Raw genomic sequence first — 26,809 nt, forward strand, 5'->3', positions numbered from 1 at the left:
TTAAGGACGAAAGAGCATAGTCAAAAGCAAACAAAGCTTTTCCAGAATTTCTGATGGGTCACGAAAACAACATAGTGAATTTCTTCAGATATCCCTTTCTGCATGTTGCCACTAGCTCTTTAAAAAATGAATGTTGAGGGGCTGGGGATTTAGCTCAGTGGTAGAGCGCTTACCCAGGAAGCACAAAGCCCTGGGTTCAGTCCCCAGCTCCGAAAAAAAAAGAACCAAAAAAAAAATGAATGTTGAGTTTTCTGATAAATTCTGTTACAATCATTAAAACATTTAAAATAACTATTTGCTAATAATTACTCTACCAGATAAAAGTAGTATAGCATTAAAATGAGCTCTGTTAGCAGCATGTACATATAGATATTACTAAGAATGTCTACCATTGGCCATATGGCACTTATTAGTAAATAGGACTTGTGGAATCCAAAAAAGATTAAGGTCTAAATGTTAATATCATTATAGCTAGTCAATAAAAATATAAATGATGATGTACCACACCATTGTCTTTACTGTCACTTTTTTTTCTTTCAATGAAGTGTAAATGAAGTGAAAGGATTAGGTATTACTCATAGGGACAGGGGAAAGATTAATCACTGTCTAAAATGGGAGGCTATATTAAATAAAATGAAGTTATCCTTTCATTTTTCCCTTCTTTTCAATATTTAAATAAGCATAGTGAAGATATTTAATCATAAATATTTTCATTACAAGATAGAATATTCTATTTTATAAGGTCATTTTTTTTTCAGACACAGCATTGCTGGAAGATACAATATTGAGGCTGGTACATGTCATTTTTTAGGCTGTTCCTAAGCATAGCTCAATTTATGAGGAAAACATTCTAAGTGAGAAGACACCAAAAATTGATGCAAATCCTAAGCCCCAGGGTTTCACAGGTGTAGAAGCAAAAGCCAGAACAGTAGGATATGCTTAGTACAATAAGCAGTATAGTACTTTTCACCTATGCATTTGATAATAGATGGCCTTCTTCATTGACAAGCAATGCAAAATGAGTCTAGTTAAGTTATTCTGTGGAATGTAATTGTGGAATGTGAAGTGTTAAGTGAGAAAGCAGAGATAGGAATAAAATTAGTGAAGTCTTATAGAAAAATAAGAACTATGGTGCATTAGTAGGAATACAATTCAGAAACAGACACAATTCTCTTAGGTATTGCTAAAATTAAGGCAAAATGTCAGTAACAAAGAGTCTATTATAGCTACAGGGCAAATGATTCAAGAGGTAGCATTTATACCAATAATATTGTCATTAAAATTACAACAACAGTAAGGATGACTTAAGTATTATCTAGAGGATATTCCTAAATACAAATAAATGTAGTATTTATAGAAAATAAAAAGGGAACAAAACATACTAGCCTCAATATATCCATAATTTTTTATTTGTTTATTGTTTTTGTTTTTATTTTCCTCTTTTTCTTTTTTGAGTCAGGTGCATAAAGAGAAGGCATGATTTGTTGTTTTATTGTAAGTGTATCAGGAGGAGCCAGGAATATGCTTCATGAACCTCAAATTTTAATGATGACAAGAAATTAATATTTCCTTTTTCATTTTCATATTTTTATTTTATGTGTGGGATTTTTGTCTGCTTGCATGCATGTATACCACATGCTTTACTGGTACCCATGAAGGTCAAAAGAGGTGGCCAGATTCCCAGGAACTTGAGTTACAGATGGTGGCTAACCAACATATGAGGGCTTGGAACAAAACTGGGTTTTCTTCAAGAGCAAGTGCTCTTACCTGCTCATCCATTTTTTTCCTTTTTTTTCCCTCTTTATTAAATTGGTTATTTCTTATTTACACTTCAATTGTTATTACCTTTCCCAGTTTCCAGGCAAACATCCTCCTAATACCTCCCCCTCCCCTTCTATGTGGGTGTTCCTCTTCCCATCCTCCTCCTATTACTTCCCTCCCCCAACAATCCCTTTCACTGAGGGTCTAGCCTTGGCAGAACCAAGGGCTTCCCCTTCCACTGGTGCTCCTACTAGGCTATTCATTGCTACCTATGCAGCTGGAGCCCAGGGTCAGTCCATGTATAGTCTTTGGGTAGTGGCTTAGTCCCTGGAAGCTCTGGTTGATTGGCATTGTTGTTCTCAAGCCCCTTCAAACTATTTCATTCCTTTCTCCGATTCCTTCAACGAAAACAATGACTTTATCAAATTCATAGGCAAATGGATGTAATTGGAAAATATCATCCTGAGTGAGGTAACCCAAACACAGAAGAACACAAATGGTATGCGCTCATTGATAAGTGGCTATTAGCCCAAATGCTCGAATTACCCTAGATGCACAGAACACGTGAAACTCAAGAAGGATGACCAAAATGCGGATGCTTCACTCCTCCTTTAAAGGGAGAACAAGAATACCCTTGGGAGGGGCTAGGGAGGCAAAGTTTAGAACAGAGACAGATGGAATACCCATTCAGAGCCTGCCCCACATGTGGCCCATACATATACAGTCACCAAACTAGATAAGATGGATGAAGCAAAAAAGTGCAGGCAGACAGGAACCGGATGTAGATCTCTCCTGAGAGACACAGCCAGAATACAGCAAATACATAGGGGAATGCCACTAGCAAACCACTGAACTGAGAACGGGACCCCTGTTGAAGGAATCAGAGAAAGGACTGAAAGAGCTGAAGGGGCTTGAGACCCCATATGAACAACAATGCCAACCAAGCAGAGATTCCAGGGTTTAAGCCGCCATCCAAAGACTATATATGGACTGACCCTGGGCTCCAACTGCACAGGTAGCAATGACTAGCCTAGTAAGGACAGCAGTGGAAGGGGAAGCCCTTGGTCCTGTCAAGGCTGGACCCCCAGTGAATGGGATTCTTGGGGGGAACACCCATATAGAAGGGGAGGGCGAGGGGCTAGGGGAATGTTGGCCTGGAAACCGGGAAATGTAAGTAAGAAATACCCAATTTAATAAACATGGGGAAATAAAGAATACAGGCAGCTGCACTATGATCCAGTTATCAGAAAGATATAAAGGAAGAAGATAAGGGATTTGAGGAATAGTGATCACACGGCAAGATCCCATCCAGCTAAGTTTATTGTTTGTGCTCCAAAGGTAGGCTGATTCTAAGTTTAAGGTCAGAACTAGTTTATGCCCAGAAAGGCGGGAATGGTGGTCTCAGAGCTAGATTCCACCCATCTAGCTTATTGTTTGTGCTTACAAAGGCAGGCATATCTCTGAATTCATTTGCTATGTTTTTAATTGTTATGTTTTTAAATTCTTTTATTTATTTACATTTTAAATCTTGTCCCCTTCCCAGTCTCATCTCTGCAAATCCTTACCCCATCCCCCCTTCTCTTTTCCTCTAAGACAATGCCCATCCCATTCATCCTCTCTCACTTCACCCCTATAGCACCTTCCTTCTCATTGAAGCCAGATAAAACAAACCTCTGCTGCACATGTAGACCAACTTAAGGACCATAGACTTACACATGTATACTCTTTGGTTGGTAGTTTGGTTCCTGGGAGTTCTGAAGAGTCCAATTAGTTGATATTATTGTTCTGCTGCAATTCCATTAGCTCCTTCAGTCCTTCCCCAAACTCTTTCATTGGGGTCCCCGAGCTCAGTCTAATTGTTGGCTGTGAGTATCTGCTTCTCTCTTAGGTATTAGCAGAGCCACTCAGAGGACAGCTATATCAGGCTCCTATCTGCAAGAAATTCTTGGCATCGTCAATAGTATTGAGTTTTGGTGTTAGCAGATGGGATCTATCTCAGGGAAGGGCAGTCTCTGGATGGGCTTTCCTTCAGTCTTGCTTCATTTTTTGTCCCAGAATTTTCTTTAAACAGGAACAATTTTGAGTTAAATATTTTGAGATGGGTAGATGATTCCATTCCTCAACTGGGGCCTATATCTAGCTACTAGAGGTGGACTCTTCAAGCTCTATCACCCTACTCTTGGGTATTTTGGTTAATGTCATTCCCATTGTTTCCTGGGGCCCCCTAGCATCCTTCATGTTCAGGATTTTCTAGTGGTCCTCTTACCATGTTCCCCATCTCATACAGCTACATATTTCTATTCATTCTCCTGGCACTCTGAACCTCTCTCCTTTCCCTTCCCATACCTCCCCATTTTCCCCCACCCTCCCTTCTCCCATCCAGGTCCCTCCTTCCCTCTGTCTCCTATGACTATTTTGTTTCCTTTTCTAAGTTGGATTGAAGCATCAACATTTGGTCCATCCTTTTATTAAAGCTTCATGTAGTCTGTGAGTTTTATTATGACTTTATTAAGCCTTTGGGTTAATATCCACTTATCAGCAAGTATATGCAATGTATGACCTTTTGGAATGATAATTTATAGTTCTATCCATTTGCCTGAAAAATGTGTGAAAACATCATTTTTAATAACTGAGTATTCTGTTGTGCAAATGTGCCACATTTTCTGTATCCATTCTTCCATTGAGAGATATCTGGGTTGTTTCCAGGCTTTGGCTACTGTAGATAAGGCTGCTGTGAACATAGTGGAACAAGTGCCCTTGTTATGTGTTGGAGCAACTTTTGGGTGTATGGCTAGAAGTGGTAGAGCTGGGTATTCAGGTAGATCTATTCCCAGTTTTCTGAGGAAACACCAGTTTGATTTCCAAAGTGGTTTTACCAGCTTGCAATCCCACCAGCAATGGAGAACTGTTCCTCTTTCTCCACATCCTAGCCAGGATTTACTGTGACCTGAGTCCTTGATGTTAACCATTCTGATTGGTATAAGGTAAAAATCTCAGAATCATTTTGATCTGCATTTCCTGATAACCAAGGATGTTGAATCTTTTTTTTTTTTAAAAATAATCTTTTAATTACACTCCAGATTTTATTCCACTCGTGGTCTACCCTCTGACTCTTCCACATCCCATATCTCACCTCCCCCCACAGGTTGTCTCCAGGAGATGTCCCCACCCACCTCATCCCCCACCACACTAGACTTCCCCACCCCCTGGGGCCTCCAATCTCTTGAGGGTTAGGTGCATCTTCTTCGACTGTGCAGTGCTCTGCTGCATATGTATTGGGGACATCATATCAGCTGGTGTCTGCTGCCTGGTTGGTGGTCCAGTGTCTGGGAGATCTTTTAATAAAAATTTGAGACTGCTCACCCCCCTCCTCAGCTTCTTCCAGCTTTTTCCTAATTCAACTTCAAGGGTCACCAGGTTCTGTCTATTGGTTGGTTATAAATGCCTGCATCTGACTCTGACGGCTGAATATTTAATTAGGTGCTTCTCAGCCGTTTGAAATTCCTCAGTTGAGAATTCCTTGTTTAGCTCTTTACCCATTTTTTTTTAGAGTTATTTGCTTTTCTGCAGTCTAATATCTTGACCTCTTTGTATGTTTTGGATACAATCCCTCTATCAAATATAGAATTGGTAAAAATCTTTTCCCAATCTGTAGGTTGCCATATTGTCCTATCGATAGTGTCATTTGCCGTACAGAAGATTTTCAGTTTCATGATCTTAGAGCTTCCCCATTAGTGTTCAGTTCTGGAAATATTCCCCTGTGCCAATGTGTTCAAGACTCTTTCTCCCTTTCTCTTTTATTAGATTCAGCTTGTCTGGTTTCATGTGCAAATCCTTGATCCAGTTAGATTGAGCTTTGTACACGGGAATAAAAATGGATTAATTTGCATTCTTTTTCCATATAGTTCTCCAGTTAGACCAGCACCATTTGTTGAAAATGCTTACTTTTTCTACTATATGGTTTTGGTCTTTGCCAAAAATCAACCATAGGTATATGTGTTTATTTCTGTGTCTCCAATTCTCTTCTATTGATTTACCTGTCTGTCTCTGTATCAATACTATGTGGTTTTTAATCATTATTGCTCTGTTGTACAGCTTGTTGTCAAGGATGGCAATTCCCCCTGAAGGTTTTTCTTTTTTTTTATTGTTGAGGATTATTTTCGATCTCCTGGGTTTTTGTTATTCCAGACGAAGTTGAGAAGTGCTCTGTCTGTCTCTGTGAAGAACTGAATTGGAATTTTGATGGGGAATGCATTGAATCTGTAGATTGCTTTTGGTAAGATGGCCGTTTTTCTATGTTAATACTACTAATTTATGAACTTAGTAGATCTTTCCATCTTCTGAGGTCTTCTTCAATTTCTATCTTCAGAAACTTGAAGTTCCTGTCATGCAAATCTTTCACTTGCTTGGTTAGAGTCACACCAACATATTAGTGAAGATTGAGAAGGGTGTTTCCCTAATTTCTTTCTCAGCATTTTTATCCTTTGTGTAGAGGAATTCTACTGATTGTATGAGTTAACGTTATATCCAGCTACTATGCTGAAGTTGTTAATCAAGTGTAAGAGTTCTCTGGTAGAATATTTGGGGTCACTCATGTACATTATCATATCATTTACAAATTGTGATAGCATGACTTCTTCTTTTCCAGTTTGTGTTCCTTTGACCTTCTTTTGTTGTCTAATTTTTCTAGCTAGAATTTCTAGTACTATATTGATTAAATAGTGAGAGAGTGGGCAGACTTGTCCCTGATTTTAGTAGATGCAATTTCCTATCCATTTAATTTGATGTTGGCTGTTGGTTTACTCTTTATTGCTTTTATTATGTTTAGGTATATTATTGAATTACTGATATTTCCAAACTTTACAAGGAGTGTTATATTTTGTCAAATGATTTTTCAGGATCTAATGAGATGATCATGTGATTTTCTTCTTTGAGTTTTTCTATATTAAACTATTCCTGCATTCCTGGGATGAAACCTACTTGACCATTATGAATGATGATTTTGTTTTATTCTTGGATTTTTTATTGAGTATCAGTTTTTGAGAATTTTATTGAGTATTTTTCATAGATATTCATAAGGGAAATAGGTCTGAAGTTCTTTTTCTTTTTTGGGTCTTGTTTGGTTTCGGTATCATTGCAATTGTGGCTTCATAAACCTAATCAGGCAGTGTTTCTTTTGTTTCGGTTTTGTTAAATAGTTTGAGTATTAATTTTAGGTCTTCTTTGAAGGTCTGATAAAATTTTATACCAAAACCTTCTAGCCCTGGGCTTTTATTGGTTGGGAGATATTTAATGACTGCTTCTATATCCTTAAGGGTTATGGAAGTGTTTACATAGAGTATCATGTCCTGATTTAACTTTGGTACCTGGCAGCTGTGTAGAAAACTGTCCATTTCATCCTGATTTTCCAGTTTTGTTGGGTATAGGCTTTTGTGATAGGATATGATGACTTTTTTAATTTCCTCAGATATCTGTTGTTTTGTCTCCCTTTCCATTTCTGATTTTGTTAGTTTGGATACTCTCTCTGTGCCCGCTAGTTAATCTGGCCTAAAGGTTTCTCCATTTTGTTGGTTTTTTTTCAGTGAACCAGCTCCTGCTTTGCTTATTTTTTGTATAGTTCTTGTTTCTACTTGGTTGATTTCAGCCCTGAGATTGATTATTTCCTGCCTTCTACTCCTCTTGGGTGTATTTACTTCCTTTTTCTAGAGCTTTAAATTATCCCTTTAAGTCACTAGTGTAGGATATCTCCAATTTCTTTATTAAGGCTCAGGGCTATGTATTTTGCTCTTAATACTGAATCACGTATGTTTGGGTATTCTATGCCTTCATTTTAAACAATCTGTAATTTTGTTCTTAATTCCTTACCTATCTAACTTATTATTCAGTAGAGAGTTATTCCGTTTCCATGGGTATAGGGCTTTCTGTTGTTTTTGTTGTTATTGAAGACCCGACATATTCTGTGGTGATCTGATAGAATACATGGGATTATTTCAATCTTATTCTATCTATTGAGGTGTGTTTTGTATCTGATCATATGGTCAGTATTGGAGAAGGTTCCATGAGGTGCTAAGAAGAATGTATATTCTTTTGTTTTGGGGTGAGATGGTCTGTAGATATCTGTTAAATCCATTTGATTCATAAATTATGTGAGTTTCACAGCCTCTTTGTTTAGTTTCTGTTTCCATGATCTGTCCATTAGTGAGAGTGTAGTATTGAAATTTCTCATTATTATTGGGGAGGATCATGTGTGTTTTGAGTTTTAGTAATGCTTCTTTTACAAAGGTAGGTGGCCTTGTATTTGGAGCATAGATGGTCAGAATTGTGGCTTTATCGTGGTGGATTTTTCCATTCATGAGAATAAAGTGTCCTTCCCTATCCCCTTTAATAACGTTTAGTTAAAAGACTATTTTATTGGATATTACTATGGTTTCTCCAGTTCTTTTTTTTTTTTTGACCATTTGCTTGGTAAATATTTTTTCTAGTCTTTTACTCTGAGGGAGTGTCTGTCTTTGCAATTGACTTATGTTTGCTGTATTTAGCAAAATGCTTGGTCCTGTTTCTGTATCCTGTCTGTTAGCTTATGCCTTTTTATTGGGGAATCAGATATATTTATGTTGAAAGATATTACAGAACAATGATTGGTGTTCCTGATACTTTTATTGTTAGAGGTGGTAATTTATGTGGTTCTCTTTTTTTGTGTTCATTGTGAGATGGTTAATTTCTTGGTTTTTCTTGGCTGTAGTTTACTTCTTTTGTTGGAGTTGTCCTTCTTTTATCCTTTGTAGTGCAGCATTACTGGAAAGATATTGTTTAAATTTGGTATTGTCATGGAATATTTTGGGTTTTCCACCTATGGTGATTGAGAGTTTTTCTGAGTATAACAGCCTTGGCTGACATTTGTGTACTTCTAGGATCTGCATGACATCTGTCTAAGACCTCCTAGTTTTTAGAATCTCTGTTGAGAAGTCTGATATAATTCTCATAGGTCTGCATTTACGTGTTACTTGGTCTTTGCCTCTTACTGCTTTTAATATTCTTTCTTTGTTCTGTGTATTTAGTGTTTTGATAATTATGTGGCAGGAAGAATTTATTTCTCATCCAATCTATATGGTGTTCTGTAGGCTTCTTGTATGTTATGGGCATCTCTTTCTTTAGCTTAGGGGAGTTTTCTTCTATGACGTTGACGATATTTTCTGGCCCTTTGAATTTGGAATCTTAACTCACTTCTATTATTCTTAGGTTTGGTCTTTTGATTGTTTCCTGAATTTCCTAGGTTTTGGGGGTTAGGAGGTTTTTTGCACTTTGTATTTTCTTTGACTGTGTGTTAATATCTTTTATGGTATCATGTAAGCCTGAGAGTCTTTCTTCTTTCTCTTTCATTTTGTTGCCAATTCTTGCATCTGTACTCCTGTTCTACATCCTAAATTTTCCATCTCCAAAGTTGCCTCCTGTTTTGATTGTTTTATTGTTTCTCTTTCCATTTTTACATTCCCAGTGGTTTTGTTCAATTCCTTTACCTGTTTGATTGTGTTTTTCTACTTTTTTTTAAAAAAGGGATTTATGTGGTTCCTTTTTAAGGGCCTCTACCTGTGTTCTCTCAAACTTTTTTTAAGGGAGTTATTTCTGTCCTCTTTAAGGTCCTCTATCATCTTTGTGAGATTGGATTTTAGGTGAGAATCTTGCTTTTAAGGTAAGTTGGGGTACCCAGGTATTGCTGTGGTGGGAGAACTGGGTTCTGACGGTGCCAAGTGACATTGGCTTCTGTTGCTTATGTTCTTGTGCTTTCCTCTCATCATCTGGTTATATTTGGTATTAACTGGCATTACTGTCTCTGATTGGAGCCTGTCTGTGTTGTGAGTCTGGTTATGATGCACCTCCTCAAGTCAGGATATCCCTGGGTATGGAAGGGTATCTGGTGAGCCTGATCTGTGAGCCTGGCTATGTCTGCATTTTGGGTGTCAAGCTGCCTCTGGGCATGAGCTGTGGTTGAAAGCTTGATCACTTGATCTGCCCACACACCCAGTTGTGGACAGGAAGACCAAGGCTGTGTTTAAAGATGTCCTTTCTGTCTTTTTTTAATAATTAAAGGTGTAAGTTCATAAAATGCTGATTCACGAGATAATAAAAAGTGAAACTGCAGTGAATAATTGAATTGATATGTAACTAAAAGGCTGGGCTTTAGTTTGCAAGAGGTGAGCTGCCTGGAAATCTCTGGAGAGCTGTCTGGAGTAGAACAAAGGCTGTCAGTTTGCACCCATGTTTGACTTCAAGTCATTCTTTTTGACTCCCAAAAACTCCTTTCTTAGAACAAGCCTTCAAGGTGAGGCTGATCATTAGCAACAGGATAAGGTTGTTTCCTTTTTTTTCTACTATATTGCTTCTGAGGATTAAGGTCACATCATGAGGCTTCATAGTAGGTGCTATCTTCCTCACTAGGACCCAATGTTTAAAATAGGAATATTTAACCCTAGAACAGTGCCATGTGTATAGAATATGCCCATACTTTTGAGAAATCCCCAAACTTTTTGGATTGATTGCTACATATACTGATATTGAAAACATGAATATTGTTCTATTACTATGAACAGTATCAATTATTATTTCTTTTTGAAATAAATATAATGTACCAGGAGAAATTTATTACAATTGTGTCTGCATTTTTTAAAATATAGTTAGAAAGAATATTTCAGGTTGTGATGTATGACACTTCAAGTATATATAACATGAGTTACATTGAAATATATTTTTAAACGTTCATGTTAGTGTATGTATATATGTATGTTTCTCTACATATACAGTCAAATATGCTTATGTCTGTTTCATATGTATCTACATAGAGTAGAAAACATATATATATATATATTGAAAAAAGTTTGTATCTACATAGAGTAGAAAACATATATATATATATATATATATTGAAAAAAGTTTGTAAAACTATGTATGAAAAGCAAGCTTTCTTCTGTTCTTATTCCTGATGTGTGTAACTGATAACCCTAGTTTACTTATAAGTATCATAATAATTCCCACAGCATCCACAGACAGCTTTTAGCTTGAGAGATTGCTCAGAGTGGTACTTTTCCATGAACTACTAAGGCAAAATTATCCACTTAATAATGTTCTAGAACGTTAGACACAATGTTCTGGGGGCAGATCATTTTTGATAATGGATTGTGAGGTCATTCTTTGTCTTGCTTGCTGCTATTGTGGTGAAGTGGGAATTGAAGTTTTCTTAGTTGGTGGTAAAAATCTCAGTTTCTACCCCATTGTTCCCTGCCAGTATCTTTACCTGCTGTCCATTCTTACTGGGAATAGAATGTATTACTTATTAAGGTTCCCTTGAGTTGAGTATGGCTTCAAACTTCTTAGTCTGCCTTTATCCAGATCTCATATTACTACTGCATTGCTGCTAAACACATTCTGGGTATTTTTCTCCAATACTATTCTGCTTCTGTTTTTGAGATAAGCTTCGCAGAGCTGACCTAAGCTCAGTTTAATTTTCAACAGTTACTTACAGATTTGCCTGTAAACCTGTTTCTATCAGTCAAACTTGAAGCGAACAACTCTAATGTAGATTTTTCTTAATTCTCAATTAAAACAAGCTATTGATAAAATGATTTTTCTGACTTTCATAACTCACAGTCTAAGCCTCTGTGTTTTCAGTTAAGAGTATACAGAATGTAAGTTTTGAATTTGCAGATATTGAATTTTAGTTATGAGAAATCTAAGTTCATGGTAGACAGGCTTTTTAATCAGTTGTGGAAATCAATGTAGCTATCAAGTAATAGTAGAGAAGTAAATTTTCTTTAAATGTACAGAGCAACTATGAAGGATTATTTTAGTTCATTTCAAATTTTACATAAAATGGTCTTTTGACTGCCAGAATTACTGTACTCCCCTGGCTACCCCATTACTGGCATATCTTTTGTTAAGGGACCACTCTCCTTGTTTTTATAAACCTGGAATATTTTGATTTATGTTAAACCTTTGTGACATTATTTTTAACATTTTTAATTTCTCTAGCCATGTACTAATCAATATTTATTTCAGATTCATTAAGTAGATTTTATATCTGGTGACAAGTTTAACTGAGATTTAAGTTATAGATCTTCAAGTCCATGCATCTTATAATTTTTCAAAGGTGCATTAGCTGTTAATGAGAAAATTAATAACCATCTGTCATCTATAGATATCATGTCTCTACCAGATTAGATATTATACATTTCTCTGAGTACTAAAAACTTTTGGGTGCCTTTAATAAGATTAATAAGATCTATATAAAGAGGAATATTTAACAGTCATTGTTTTTATGAATTTGGGAATTGATTGAACTTAATTTGAAATCTTACATCTCACTCCGTGCATTAAAAATGAGTATTGCATTGAGTACATAAATAGGGTAGAGATTTATTTTCTCATTGCTTTGACAGCTCCTGATAGTGATGTAGTTCTGGGAATCTTAAGGTTGAATCAGTAGCTTCATATACTCATTAAATCCATAACTCACTAGTCTGTGATCTCTTATCTCTTTCTAGCAGAAGAAAAAAATATTTTCCAGCTCTCTTAAGTAATGCTTTACTTTAGAACTGAATCTTGTAAGTTTTGATAACAATAATTTTGTTTATCTTTCATTACTTTTCCCCAAGCTTCCTATTTCATGTGAATTATGATTCTCTTATTAAAGAACAGTGCCTGGATTGGAATCTCAGTCAACTACAGTGACTACACGCTAGGTCTTGAATGCAAAGTGTTACTGTCAATTGAAAAAAAAGCAAATGATCCCATTAGTTGTGTTTGCTCACTGCTAGGTGGTTAGCACAGCCTTCAGTTTACTGAAGAGCACTTGGAGGAGGACATGCCTGGAACGTTTCCTCTGACACTGTGCAAGCTTCCCCCAAGTATTCTGATTCTGCAGCTCTACATCGGTAACAAAGCTTCAGATTTCAAATCCTATGAATCTAGAGATAACTGATCATTTCATGGTATGGACGAGATACAAAAGTGCTCCACTTCACCCAAATGGAATAACTTCCAAGACCCTAATAGAGGCTTGAAAACACAATTAGAACCAAACTCTACATATACTATATTTCTTCTTAAACATGAACAAACACAAAAATGTTTAAACAAGGATTATAATTTTATACATATATAGTATCTCTCAAAATATTTCTACTATATTCACACATCTCTTAAATTACATGTAATGATTCAATGTCTACATGAAAAAGTGAAAGAGGTTAAATTAAATCATTGTTGGACCACAGCAAATATTACTCAGCATTAATATATTGCTAGTTGATGTGGTAAAAATAAAAATAGCAGGGGAACTTATTCTCCCACGTTCCCACTCCTTGCGATCCGAGTTCCCGACTATCTGCCAGCCTCTTTCTCACACTGTCCCCTTGGCAGGCTGTTGCCAAAACTAACATACACATCACATTCCTTGGGCTATTCTAGCATGCCCCAGGCATTCTCTTGCCTCCCTCTCCAGACAGTCTCTCTGCCAGCCAGAACTGTGCTCACATTTCCTGTAGCCCAGTAAAATCAAAGTTCTAGAAACTTGTAATTTATCAATCAGATTTATATGTTAAATTCTCAATAAACAATGATCTACATAATAAATTCACTGCCATTTAATAAAGATATAAAATGCCCACCTAGAAAAGATAAGATTGACCTAGTCTGCCTGGATCTGGATCATCCTGCTCTGTCATCTCCATCTTGATTGTCCCCTTTTCCTCCTCTTCTCTCCTTACTAGACTTTTCCCCCTCCTACCCTTCTTTCTCATCCAAGGATAGGCTTCATCTTATCCTAGACCTGCCTGGCTGCACAATGACATCATCCTGCAGCTAGTTATGCAATTAATGTGATTAATGAAGTGGCTTCTAAGTAATTAAAAGGCAGATGATGTATTCAGTGTGGCTACATTACGAACAAGTTATAGCCTATATTCCAGTCAAGTGCTGTGGGAAAAGGAGATTCTGTTGATATTTCTACATATGAAATTTAATAATTTTAGACCACAGATGATCATGGAAAGTCAGTAATATCCCAACATCACTTACATTTCACATTCAATTGGCATGATGGATGAAGCATTGTGTGTATCATTGACCTTTCATTGAATGCCTCACGGAGGATGAAGGAGAGTTTGCTGCTTAACGATTTCAAACAGGAAATATAAAATCACCAGTTAATCAAATAATTAATGATGAAATCAAGTAGCTTCTGCTCTTTAAATTTAGTAATTCATTTTTTATTTACTCATGTCAACAAAATTCAACTACGTCTTGTTTAGAGTGGACTGTGCCCTGTCAAAACATATTTGAATGTGAATGTAAATATTTTATGTTGTTTACAGAATAGTTGACTTATTGAAGTCCTCTTCTAGTTTTCTATGCCCATTTATAAATGTGTTATTCTTTCCTTGCCACTGTGAAAAAAAGTACTCACACAAAAGCAACTAAGGAGAAGGAGAATCAAGGCAGTGGGCACTTGAAGAAGCTGATTCCCCTGCAGTCACAAGAGCACAATGAATGCACTTATGTTCATCTCACTTGCTCCTCTTTATTCAGTCTAGGACCACGAACCCCGGAACTGGTTTCACCCATAACTAAGATGGCTCATCTACTATTGATTAATCTAGATGATCAATCTCTCCTTCCGGCATGCCCTGAAACCCATCTCCCAGGTGATTCTAGACTTCATCAAGTTGATGACACTAACCATCACAACATGACGTTCTATCTGTGCACCATGAAGTTACAAAGGATGCCAAGAGAAAATTTATTGTCATGGAAATATTTAATTGCCTTTGACACTTCTCCTTTTATTTCTTCTAATGAACAGTGAATCATTTTTTTAAAAAATGCCATTATTTTTGCAGGTAGCTTATTTCAGGTTATTATTCATGTGGTTGGAGATATTTTTCTTGCTTGCATGCTTTTGTTTTTTTCTTTTTGTCACATGGTAGTCCTTTCCTTTAACAATCAATAAATGGAGGTTATCGGTCATTCTAAAGCATGCATTCATAACACCATGTCTACTTTACTGTGAAATTACACAATGCTTTATATTTTGAACTAATATCTATTTTTAAAATAGTTTTTAAAATTTTTCTTTCAGTTTACTGTTTATGGCAAACAGTTGGAAAGCTGCATAATATTGAAGAGTGAAATAACTATTAGTCCTGTTTTCATTTTGTTTGCTTATTTTTTTAGTATTAAATATGGGGCTGACAAGATGTCCCAGTCAATAAATAAAGAACCAGTAGACCATGAAGTCTAATGTGTAATTGTGCCTTCTCTCTATGACAGACCATCTATATTATGAAATCTTAATACTGTGACTGCCTAAACAAGACCTGAACAATTCCAAAATCAGATATGAGAAATCTCATGTGCCTCACATAGACCAAGAACTAATGACTGCTGAGAAAGTGAGAATAAATCTTCCTCAAAGATGAGACTTCAATTAGTTATCTAACACCATTTGTTCAGACGTAGAAAGAAGACAGTAGGAGCAGACAAGCTGAGAGGAATCAGAAGGCTGTACTTATATTTGTTTTATTTATGTGCAACAATAATGATTTAAAGAGATTTTGCCAGGAGTTTTGGACTGAGTTGGGAGTCGGGCATAGGAAAGGGATGAGAGAAAAATGAGGTTATCAAATTATATTTTAATTAGGTTTGTAAAACCTGATTATGTTGCTAACATGATGTCTTTTGTTCAATCCTCAGATCACATATGAAAAACAAAACCTAGTGTCATGCAGTCCCATTATGGGGTTGGCAGAAACAAGCAGATTTGGGGGGGTCGCTGACCAGCCAGCTTAGCCTTCTTAGAGAACTCGAGATTATCTAGAGACAGACTCAAAAAATAAGATGTAAGTACCTGCTGATCAGTGTACAAGTTTGCCCTCTGCCCCTCATATGTGCACCAACACTTTTACATGTGTGTATCCATATATATGCACATACACATTTACATGCATATACACACTCAAACAACAATAAAGTTTTTCAAAATGAGTTTGTATTTCCTGATTTGGTTCAGGCATTTTCTGAATGGGACATTTGTCAATTTTTGTTCATAATTTCAATACACACACACACACACACACACACACACACACACACACACACATATATTGGATTTTTTATTTACTTACATTTCAATGTTATCCCCTTTCCTGATTCCCCGCCCATAAACTCACTATCTCATGTGCCCTCCCCCTTCTATGAGGGTGTCCCCCACCCATCCACCCACCCCTTCCCACCTCCCCACCTTGAGATTCCCCTACTGGAAGGTGGAGCTTTGGCAGGACCAAGGGCTTCTCCCACTGGTGCCTAACATTACTTTGTGATATTCCTTGCCATGTTCAATCTCTATCTCCTTTAGTCCACAAGATTCTTTAGTGAACAAAATGTTTCTCTTCCATTCATGGTCTGTGAATTTGTTCAGTCACTGCAATCAATAAAAGCAGAACCTGTTTACAGCACTTTCTTGTTTCAATCTACATTGCTTATCTGAATAACTGTAATAAAACAGGACAAACAGATTTTGATGGGCAGTTTCATTCCAGCCCATCTGTTCCTCCTTGCTGAAAAGCAGGAACCTGGGCTTATTTACCCCACATTGAAGAGCTGCTTAAATGTAAAGCATGGTGATGAGAATAATGCAGTTACTTTTACATCTACCACTGTTCTTTAAACACCTCTTCTGTCTCCCTTTAAAGATGAGCCACACTGACACCTACGATGAAAGCTGAAGTGCAATTGGTAAAGGGACAGGTCTTCTGTTCATGGTGACCTTTTAGCACAGTGTGAGTGTGGTAGGTTAAAGCTTATGTCCACAATGGCAAACAGAAATTCAGACATTAGAGACACCACACTCATGCTCCAAGTTCAAGTGTTATGGATGAAAAATATGAAGTGAGAGTGTAGCTGAGAGTGAGCAGGTGGTCCGTGCAGTACCAGAACTAATCACAATCCAGGGAATAAAACTGCCTCTTCAAACCATTTTACTGTGAATTACAGTCCACCAATTAGAGGGTTCCTGGGATTGAAAGACCATGTGATTGTTGACAATGATGTCAGCATTGCAAACTGAATGGAGGCAAAAGTAAGACAGCCATCTCTTTAATTTCCTGAAAACATGCATCAATTCTGCTTAACTTAAGTAAAGTACAACGTACAGCAACCTATTTGTCATTCATGGATCATGAATTCATTCTCCAGGATGGCCTTGAACATTTTATAATATTTTATTTGAATGTAAACATAATTACTAGAGAGTAAATAATGATTTTCCTTCATCATTGATTACTCAATGCAAGATGCATTGATCTGTACAAACCTAGCTTAAAATGCAGCAGATAGGTATGTAAAGGTTTACTCAGAATCAATATGAATTAAATTTCTGCTCCCAAACAAAATGAATGAATTATAAGTCAGGATGACTATTTTCTTAACTTAGTGCAGTAGAATGCTGTCTAGAGCAATCTGTTATACCGGATTCACTGAAAACATGGCCATAGATGTGGGAAAAAAAAAACACAAAAAGTGTTTTGAAAGAAATGTATTTTAATGAGTGTAGATATAAATAATTTTATGTAGGGACCATATTTTGTCTCTTAAAATTCAGTTAATTAAAATGGAACACTGGGAAATGTGAGGAAAGATAAAGGTGATCTCATATGTTTGTGTCACTTGTTATTTCAGTGGCTACCCTTCTTCCTTGATGGGGTGTTTGCAGAGATCACCACGTGCATATGCTAAAGTTCTTTCATTCTGTCCTCTTCTAAATTCAGCAGTTCTGGCTGGATGGCTTCAAGTGAAGGGAAGATCATTAACATTTATGTCCTTGCTTAATGCGCCTGCTTACAACATAAAGAAAATGACAGTCAATGTACAATTCGTATTTCAGTCTCTTTGCTTTGACATAAAAACAATCTAGCTATGCTTGCTCCAGGATATTTAGCATTAGGCAGTACTTTGCCCATCACCCTTGTTAGTCACAACTGGATGTTCATAAAATCAGACAATAAAGTTTGGTGCAGATGAGATGCCATAGCGTAAACTGAGTTTTACATGAAAAGGGGTAATATTTCGTTAAAAATGTGAAGAATAATCTGAAATGATTGTGAGCTTTTGCCTTGAATTGAAAATGCCATCAGATGGTTCTGTTATGATGTCATATCCATATTTATAATTATCAAATTTGGTTGTGGTATACCTATACAGCTGTCGATGCCTTGCAAAAGTCATCATAAATTAGATTAATTTAAACAACCTTTATTGATTTCATGTGTATATTAATACGTGTGTCTATGTACTTTTATTTTATTACTTAATGTATGTTTCAAAATAGTTTAGTTAAGCATGATGGATCAGGTCTATACTCTTTATACTTCAAAGGTTCAAATGGATGGATCATAAAATTCAAGACAGCCTGGGTACATTTTGAGATAGTATCACAATTTTATTTTTAAAAAGTACTGTATTAATTTTCAGTAGGCAAAGCCTGCAGTATACCTATACATTTTTACCTTAGTAGTCTATTAAATACCCAGCTCTGCATAATAACTTAATTAGAATGGATCTTCATCATGTCTCTTCTACAAAATACCACATTGGTGAACTATATGGACATCATTATGCTAATTGGACCAAATGAGCAGGAGATAGCAACCACTTTGGTCCTACCAACAAAAAAGAAGCCCAACATTTAGGGAATCTATTTGGATGTCGGGGACAGCACATTCTTCACTTGGTTTGTTACTCTGGCCCTTATATAGAAAGCTTCTAGCTCTGTGTGAGACTTGGAACTTGAGAAGACTCTTCAAGAAGTCCTGGGTAGTACAGACTGTTCTATTACTTAGACCATATTGTCCAGCACACCCAATGATATTCATGCTACTAGTGTGGCAAACAGTTGGTGTTTGGAGCTTTTGTCAAGCCTCTGTAGGCAAATTACAGAGGAAACCTTAGAATTTTGTAGAAAGGCTCTACCATCATATGTAGACAACTACTCTTTTTTTTGAAAGACAGATCTTGGCCTGCTATGGAAGTTTAACGTTTGACAGTGGGCAATCCAGCTGTAGTGTTTCCTCAGCTGCTCATCATGAACTTGGTGTTATCTGACTTATCACATCATAAAGGAGGATGTGCACAGCAGCAATCTATTATCAAACGGAAGTGACATATGCATGATTAGACTCAATGAGGTATTGAATACACAAAAACCTTACATGAAGAAGTAGCCCAAATGTCTGTGGTTCCTTCTCCCATTAAAATGCTTTGCGCTGCATGTATGAACCTGTAACTTCATGAGACATTCCTTATAATCAGCTAAAGGAAAGAAGACTAGGGCTTGATTCACTGATGGTTCCGCAGGTTATACAAGCAGCACCCAGAAGTAGATAGATGCAACTACATCTATCTATTTTCTCAGCCAACCCATAACCGGTAAACGGCGTTCTTCACAGTGGGCAGAACATTGGGAAATAAATGCAATCATACATTTTATGTAGAAAGAGAAAAGGCTAGGTGTGTAATTCTTCACTGATTCTTGAGCTGAATCCAATGGTTTGGATCAATGGTCAGACTTGGTAACGAGTATGAATGGAAAATTAATTAGAAGAACTTTGAGGAAATATGTGGAGAGATATCTCCAATATGGGCAAAGAGCTTTGGTTCTTGGGGGAGAGTGCTCCTTCTAGTAGCCATAACAAAAATCCCACTGAACTGACAGCTCAGGTTTCCTCTTGGCCAGTTTGGGCTTCAGATGCCTTTATGCCAACAAGCTAAGGAAGAAGTAACAGTGTTAGTAGGGGTCACTAATCTGGAATACCATGGCCAAATTCAGTTACTTCTTCACAATTTAGTGAAAACAGTTTCTTTTTAGTGCAGAAAATCCTTCTTGGTTGTCAACTTGACTACTTTTAAAATTAACTAACCACCCCCCAAACACACACGCACACACACACACACACACACACACACACACACACACACACACACACACACACAAGCAAAATGAAGAGAACACCTGAGAGAGAGATTTTTGCCAAGTTTGAAGTAGGAAGATTCAATTCTTATCAAGATTTTGAGGTAGGAAGAAACACCCTTACACTAGATCATTTGAGTTTAGAAAAAAAGGCAAGCATTTAATCCAGTTCTTGAGGAGAGAAACAGTACCTGGCAGAGGAGTAACCATGATCACTAAGATGGTTACCCAAAGAAATGTGCTTTCCCTGATGATCTCCCCAAATGTCACAAACGTAGCTGCATATTTTTTGGTAGTGGGGCTCTGAGTTGTGCTCTCCTCTGTAAAAGAAGCAGCACTATATTAAATGCAACATTTCTCAGTACCTCCCATAAAATCATTTGTAAAGTCTACATCCAGTTTAAAAATATGACAGCATTCATGTCTTTGAACTTTCATGTGTATGTAACTGAAATCAGACTATTTCCAATTTTTATGTTCGATAAATATATGACTGGCTAAATTATTGTCCTTTCTGAGATGCACCTGAATGATTTCCAGCATTTTGTAGCTTAAATGTTCTGTGGAGTCATTGTATACATTGTGTAAAATATATTGTATTAAACTGTCTTGGGTTCCAATGCATGCTCTAATAAATAATAGATGTATAATCTGTTATGAGGAGCTTACCAGAGACGACAACTCATACACAGTATGTGGTCAATTGAAAGTCTTTATTACAGCTATCTGAGACAATACCTATGTGTTCAGGAACCTAGGTAGGACCTCAGTATCGAGATAACAGGCTTTTTAAAGGCAGAAAAGTCTTCCTGATATCTCCATAGGCAGCTGATAGGGGTAGGGGCACAGTGGGCTGCATTCGAAGAAAGCAGTTTGATGCAAGCAGTTTTGACAGAAGCTAAGACTAGCAACAGAAGGTTCTGCACAAACAGGCAGTTTAACAAGGCTAAGATAAGTTAGTTAAGGCATCCTGACCTTTGATTCCTATAATAGTGTTTTTAGTTTTCCATGGGATTCTCCGTCAAGGAATTCAGATTCTAATTAAACCTGGAATGGCCTCAGCAAGAGCACAGGGATGAATTTCTGAACTGTCTAGGCCCAAAACAAAACTTTGTCATTTCCTTATAATAAAAACTACTTTCTAGAGATTAAAAAGAAGAGAAATCTTTAGGTTTCTCTGATACGCATAGATTTTGAAGTAGGACCAATCCAATAGGTTAAACGTGAACTGCTTAACCTTTTTTCAGAGTGCGTCACAGAGATATTTATGACTATTATTTTATTTTTTCCTCTGATTAGTAAGAAAAAATATCCACTGTTTTATTTTGAATGCAGCAAAAAAGCCATAGTATCATACTCTGAGGAGTAGAACATCAGTTTTTTTTTTCAACATTATATATCCCAGTCTTAGGAATGACACCTTATTCATACATAAATTCTAAGTCTTCTTTGATTAAAATCTAGTTTAGTCAATTTTTGTATTTATATTTTTAATTTAATTTATTTTTACACTCCAGATTTTATTCCCTTCCTGATCCACTTTGCCAATAGTTCCACAACCCATATCTCCTCCCCACCTACCCCTACCCCATCTCCACAAGGATGTTCCCACCCCACCCACCAGATTTCAAACTTCCTGGGGCCTCCAGTCTTTTGTTAGATGCATCTTCTTTGACTGAACCCAGACCTGGGAGTCCTCAGATGTATATGGGTTGGAGCCAACATCTCAACTGGTATATGCTGCCTGGTTGGTGATTCTGTGTCTGAGAGATCTCAGGAGTTCAGACTAATTGAGACTGCTGGTCTTCCTACAGGGTTGCCCTTCTCCTCAGCTTCCTCCAGCTATTCCCTAATTCAACCAGAGAGGTCAGCAGCTTCTATTCGAGGTTGGGTGCACATATCTGCATCTGACTCTTTCAGCTGCTTGTTGGGTCTTTTGACCCAACAAGTCATGACCAGTCATGATAGGTCCATTTTTCTGTGAATGTCCCATAGCCTCAGTAATTGTGTCAGGTCTTAGGGCCTCCCCTTGAGCTTGGTTCCCATTTAGACCTGTTGCTGGACCTTCTTTTCCTCAGGCTCTTTTCCATTTCCATCCCTGAAGTTCTTTCAGACAGGAAGAATTATGGGTCAGAGTTTTGACTGTGGGATAGCAACTCCACCCCTCACTTGATGACCAGTCTTTTGGCTGGAGGGTCCAGTAAGTTCCCTCTCCCCACTGTAAGGAATTTCATCCAGGTTCCCCCCTCTTTGAGTCCTAATAATCTCTCACTCCCCAGGTCTCTGGTACATTCTACAAGGTCCTCCAAACCTCCTTCCTCCTGAGGTCGCCTGTTTCCATTGTTTCTGCTGGCCCTCAGAGCTTCAGTCCTTTTCTCCCACCCAATACCAGCTCATGTTACCATTTCCCCTACCTCCATACCCATTCCCTCCTTCCCTGTTCATCCATTCCTAACTCCTTGTAGGTGCTTTCTTCTCCCTCCCAAGTGGGTGGGAGGCAGCCTTATTGGCCCTTCTGCTTTTTGACCTTTTTGAGTTCTGTAGAATGTATCTTGGGTATTCTGTACATTTTTTTTTGCTAATATCCACATATTAGTGAGAACACACCATGGATGTCCTTTTGGGTCTGAGTTCCCTCACTCCGGATGATATTTTCTAGTTCCATCCAATTGCCTGCAAAACTCAGGATGTCCTCTTTCTAAATAGCTGAGTATTATTCTATTGTGTAAATCAACCACATTTTCTGTATCTATTCTTCTGTCTTGGGACATCTGGGTTGTTTCCAGCTTCTGGCTATCACAATTAAAACTGCTATGAATGTAGCTCAACATGTGCCCCTATGGCATGATAGGGCATCTTTTATAGCAAAACCTGACCACTTCATTTAGCAATGTTAAATCATCTTTGAAATGTCATCTACCATGGCCAAATAATAGTACAAACAAAGAAAATCTGTGCTTTCCTAACAGTCCACACTCTGGTGGAGAGACCACTCATTTCAGTGATTAAGATATATACTATTGGATTTAAAAATCAAGTTTTCACAAATTTGGACATAGTTCACAGCAAAGAATTGATTTATTTAACTCTATTTTGACAGACTATATTCTTTATTAAACTTTTTAAGTTTCTTTGCTTTCTACCCTTTTAACTTTTAATCTGCATTATTGAAAGTGTCTTTGTTTTACTCAGTATTAGGACTTCCCAGGGTTTGCTACAATTTTTAGAAACACACTTTCATTTTCTAAGTCTAGCTACTGCTGTATGACCTCACATTGATTGAAACTCAACCAGCTTGTTAAGCCAGATGCATGACTCTGTAGATACTGCTGTCTTTCTATTGGGGCATAGATGTTCCCAAGCTTTGGCTTGACTCCAACCTTTTGGAAGGGTACTCTAAATTATGTATGTCATACCTGTTATATTTTGGAAGGACAAACATCCTTTTCATTTATTCTATGGATTTCTGTGAAGGGGCCAGTGAGTATTGTACCGATATTGTTATCTCTCTCATCCCATCAGCTAATTACAGGACCTCTTCTTTGAAAAGGCAATTTTATTGCCATCACTGTTCTGCCTACTCTGAATCATTATTGCATACTCTGATGCATTATGGTAATGAAAGAAAATTAAACCATACTCAATATTTAAAAAAAATAAAGCAAAGAGCACTGTGATGAAATGAAATGGTTATATCTATAGGCTGGAATCTAAATGTGAGCTAATTCTTTGTCTAGGGAGAGTTTTAATGTGAAGCTTTATAGAAATAGACATAATAGATTAAGACTTTACTTAACCAGAACTGTTGAATTGGCTCCCTAGTCTGTGCCTTCCACATGTTTATGCAATTGTGTTTTTAAGTCAACGTCTTTATTCATCTGAAAATATCACCCTAGTGCTTTTCCCATCTACAAAGGCAGCACAGTCAAGCTCTGCTCAGTGGTTGGCATAAATGTTTCAATCCCTGTAAAACCATCAGAAGAAACTAAAAAGGCAGGGGACTGAAGGTAAGAAGGTCTCAATCAACTACCTCTAAATAATTCTTTTTGATATATGGAGTGAGTAAAACCTATCATTTTTGAGCTGAAAATTATATAAGCTAAAAATTGCATGGTTCTATATTGAATGTAATGCAATGAAAAGTACATGATATTTAACTGTGATAATGTCTCCTTATGGAATTCAAATTATGTCTTAATAACTATTTCTAGGCAATTAAGATTTCCTTGAAGGAATTAAATGATTTGTAAGTCACAATTATAGAAAGATAATTTCTAGTTCTATCTCACAGTTAAAGTAGAAATTAATTTTGTTAGCCCTATTTTAGGAAGTATCATAGTATAAATTCCTTATTTTCCAGAACACATTTTATCAAACTTTATAAAGAATTAATATATAATTCAATGTTATACTGTGTCAAAGTATCATCTAAATCTCATAATTGTGGAACATAGTTAAAGTAATTCAAGGGAGAAAGTCTTGTTTCCAGGATATTATATCAAGAATAATAACAATGAGAAAAGGACAGCAAGAGAATACTCCTTACAACCGTATTGGATTTAATAATATCTCTAAATCAGACAAAATTTAAAAAGTTATTTTTCTCCTGGTTTCTTTGGAGGATTTTATGTTTCAACCCCATTCTTCTTTTGTATAATTAGCTATTGGATACCTCCAAAATTATTCTTTTGCTTACGATTGTTTTGTTTACAAGGAACTTTGAGTTCTGTGAAGAATTGCTAGACTATTCCCACAGATTGCATTATAACTATCAATTTTTCTTTATCTGACCACATGTTGTGCATGATATTTCTGTTTTCTGGTGTCTTCATTTCTTTCAGTGTTTTAACAATGTCGCAGAAAATGTTTTTCATCTCTTCTAACATCTTTGTCCTTGGGTAATTATACATATTTTATTTATTCTCACAAATTTGATATCTTTCTGTCTCTCCCTCTCCCTCTCTCTCTACCTCCCTCCCCTACAAACACTATGCATGTGTACATATTCATAATCTTTATGGCTCACTACCAAACTAAAGAATAACACAGTGAGTTTTATTCTTCAAAGGTGAATTAAAGCTTTCCATATCACAGAGTATAAAAATTAGCAATATATAAAATAATAATGAATTTGAAATTACCAAGGTTCTCGTGTTTACATATTTATCCCTGGATCGCAAAAAGTAGCATACCATTATTTGAAAATGCTGTGAGACTTGCTTTTTTCCTATGTTGTGGTTTTATTCTAAAATATATTATTGTGTTGAATAGAGGTACCTTTTAAATGAAAAACGAAAAATGAGTAAGGAGAATGAGATATATGCCAAATGAGAAATGGAAATTAGCATAACAGCTTTTAAAGTGAAAATAATACCTGAAGAATAATAAATCTAAGGAGGGAAGACATATAAAACACGGAAGTACTGAAGCGGCCTTTTCTGGATACTCAGCTTGGAGGCTGCGCAGTTGCCAGCATTGAGTCTCTGTCTCTTACACCATTTACAATGATTCTGAACATGGACTGGGGAAGCACTAATTGTCTGACAGAGATGTCTAAATATTAATGGCTCTCATCTGCGTTCCAGAAGTCTGCCCTGGCCACACTTACCTGTGTACTATGTAGATGGGTCATGTAAACCACCCCCCTAAGTTCATAAAACTCCCTAGTTTGTTTACTTTGAATCAAAATGTGGGTATTAGCTTGAATGAGAATAGCTCCCATCGACTCATCTTTGAATGACTGTTCCCCAGCTAGTGTATCTGTATGGGATGGTTTAGAGTTGTGGCCTTGTTGGAGTAGACACGGCCTTGTTAGAAGAATCATTATTCTGAGGATGTGCTTTAGAGTTTCAAAAATCCAAGCCTGGACATTGTCTCTCCCTTTCTCTTTGGTTGCCATGTGCAGGTCAGAATGAAATGTTCTCAGTTACTGCTCCACTGACATACCAGAGTGCTTCTTTTCCTGAAGATCATGAAATAACCTTCTACATTTGTGAGCAAGCTCCAAATGAAATGTGTTCCTTTACAAGAGTTGCCTTGGTCGTAGTGTGTTTTAACTGCAATAGAACAGCCATAAGTTGGTACGGGGGAGTCAGGTATTACTGTGACAGGCATGACCATGCTGTGGTTTGGAGATATATTGAAGACTTTGGGACTTTGAAATATAAAAATGCTTGAATGTTTTATGTAAGACCCAGTTGACTATCCTAATAGGAATTTGAAGACAGTAGTGCTGTAAGCAATATGAACTTTTAGTAACTAATTCCAGAGGTATTACTGCTAAAGGATATTAGCACCTGACTTACAGATCATTTTGTGATAGCTTAGCAAAGAATGTGCCTGATTTGTGCCTTGGTCCTAAAAATCTGCCAGGGGCTATCTTGAAGAGTCTTGGACTAATACCTTCCATTGACAAAGGAACTATCAAGACACCTAGGATGATTGTTCATGTGGTTATTATTGATCATTTTTATATAAATCTACAATAAGAAGGGGAAGCAAGGCAAAGAGAAATATAAAACACACAATTTTGAGGAGCAACCGAAGACCAAGAATTAATGTTGAACCCAAGTCCTCTGGGCCTGTGAATGGTAGCATAGTTGTGGTTTAAATAAGAATGGACTATATATTTGAATGCTTGGCCCCCACTTAGTGGAACTATTTGAGAAGGAATAGAGGTTTGGCTTTATTGGATTGTGGCTTTGTTCATGGAATTGTGCCAAGCTAGGCCCATTCTCTATATCTGTTTCTGTCTCTATCTCTCTCTATGTCTCTCTGTCTCTGTCTCTCTGTCTGTCTCTCTGACTCTCTGTCTCTGTCTCTCTTTCTCTCTATCTTTCTCTCTATCTCTCTTTCTCTCTCTCTCATCTGCTTACTGCCTTCTGAAGATGTAAAATTGAAGGAGTAGTTAATCTAACATTTTGTGACTTTCATTGTTCCCCCTAATTTGTCCTCAAATATGATTGATTGTTAAAATGGAAGTTCCATCACCAGATAGTGCCCAAGCACAGACTTCAGAGAATAAGGAGAGTATAA

The 26,809-nt window shown here is 36.9% G+C and overlaps 1 protein-coding gene across 5 annotated transcripts in view; it reads left to right on the forward strand.

Moving 5' to 3' along the window:
• Galnt13 (polypeptide N-acetylgalactosaminyltransferase 13) overlaps nucleotides 1-26,809 on the forward strand; it is a 666,951-nt gene that overhangs the window by 507,183 nt on the left and 132,959 nt on the right. For 2 of the 5 annotated variants that reach the window (NM_001431576.1, NM_001431577.1), the window contains 1 exon segment: nucleotides 14,341-15,043. In NM_001431576.1, coding sequence (NP_001418505.1) covers nucleotides 14,341-14,345 — 5 coding nt within the window. In that variant the 3' untranslated portion in view covers nucleotides 14,346-15,043. 5 annotated transcript variants of the gene reach the window in all.

Source organism: Rattus norvegicus, chromosome 3 (assembly GCF_021556685.1).
Source record: "Rattus norvegicus strain SHRSP/BbbUtx chromosome 3, alternate assembly SHRSP_T2T, whole genome shotgun sequence".
NCBI classification, from domain to species: domain Eukaryota; kingdom Metazoa; phylum Chordata; class Mammalia; order Rodentia; family Muridae; genus Rattus; species Rattus norvegicus.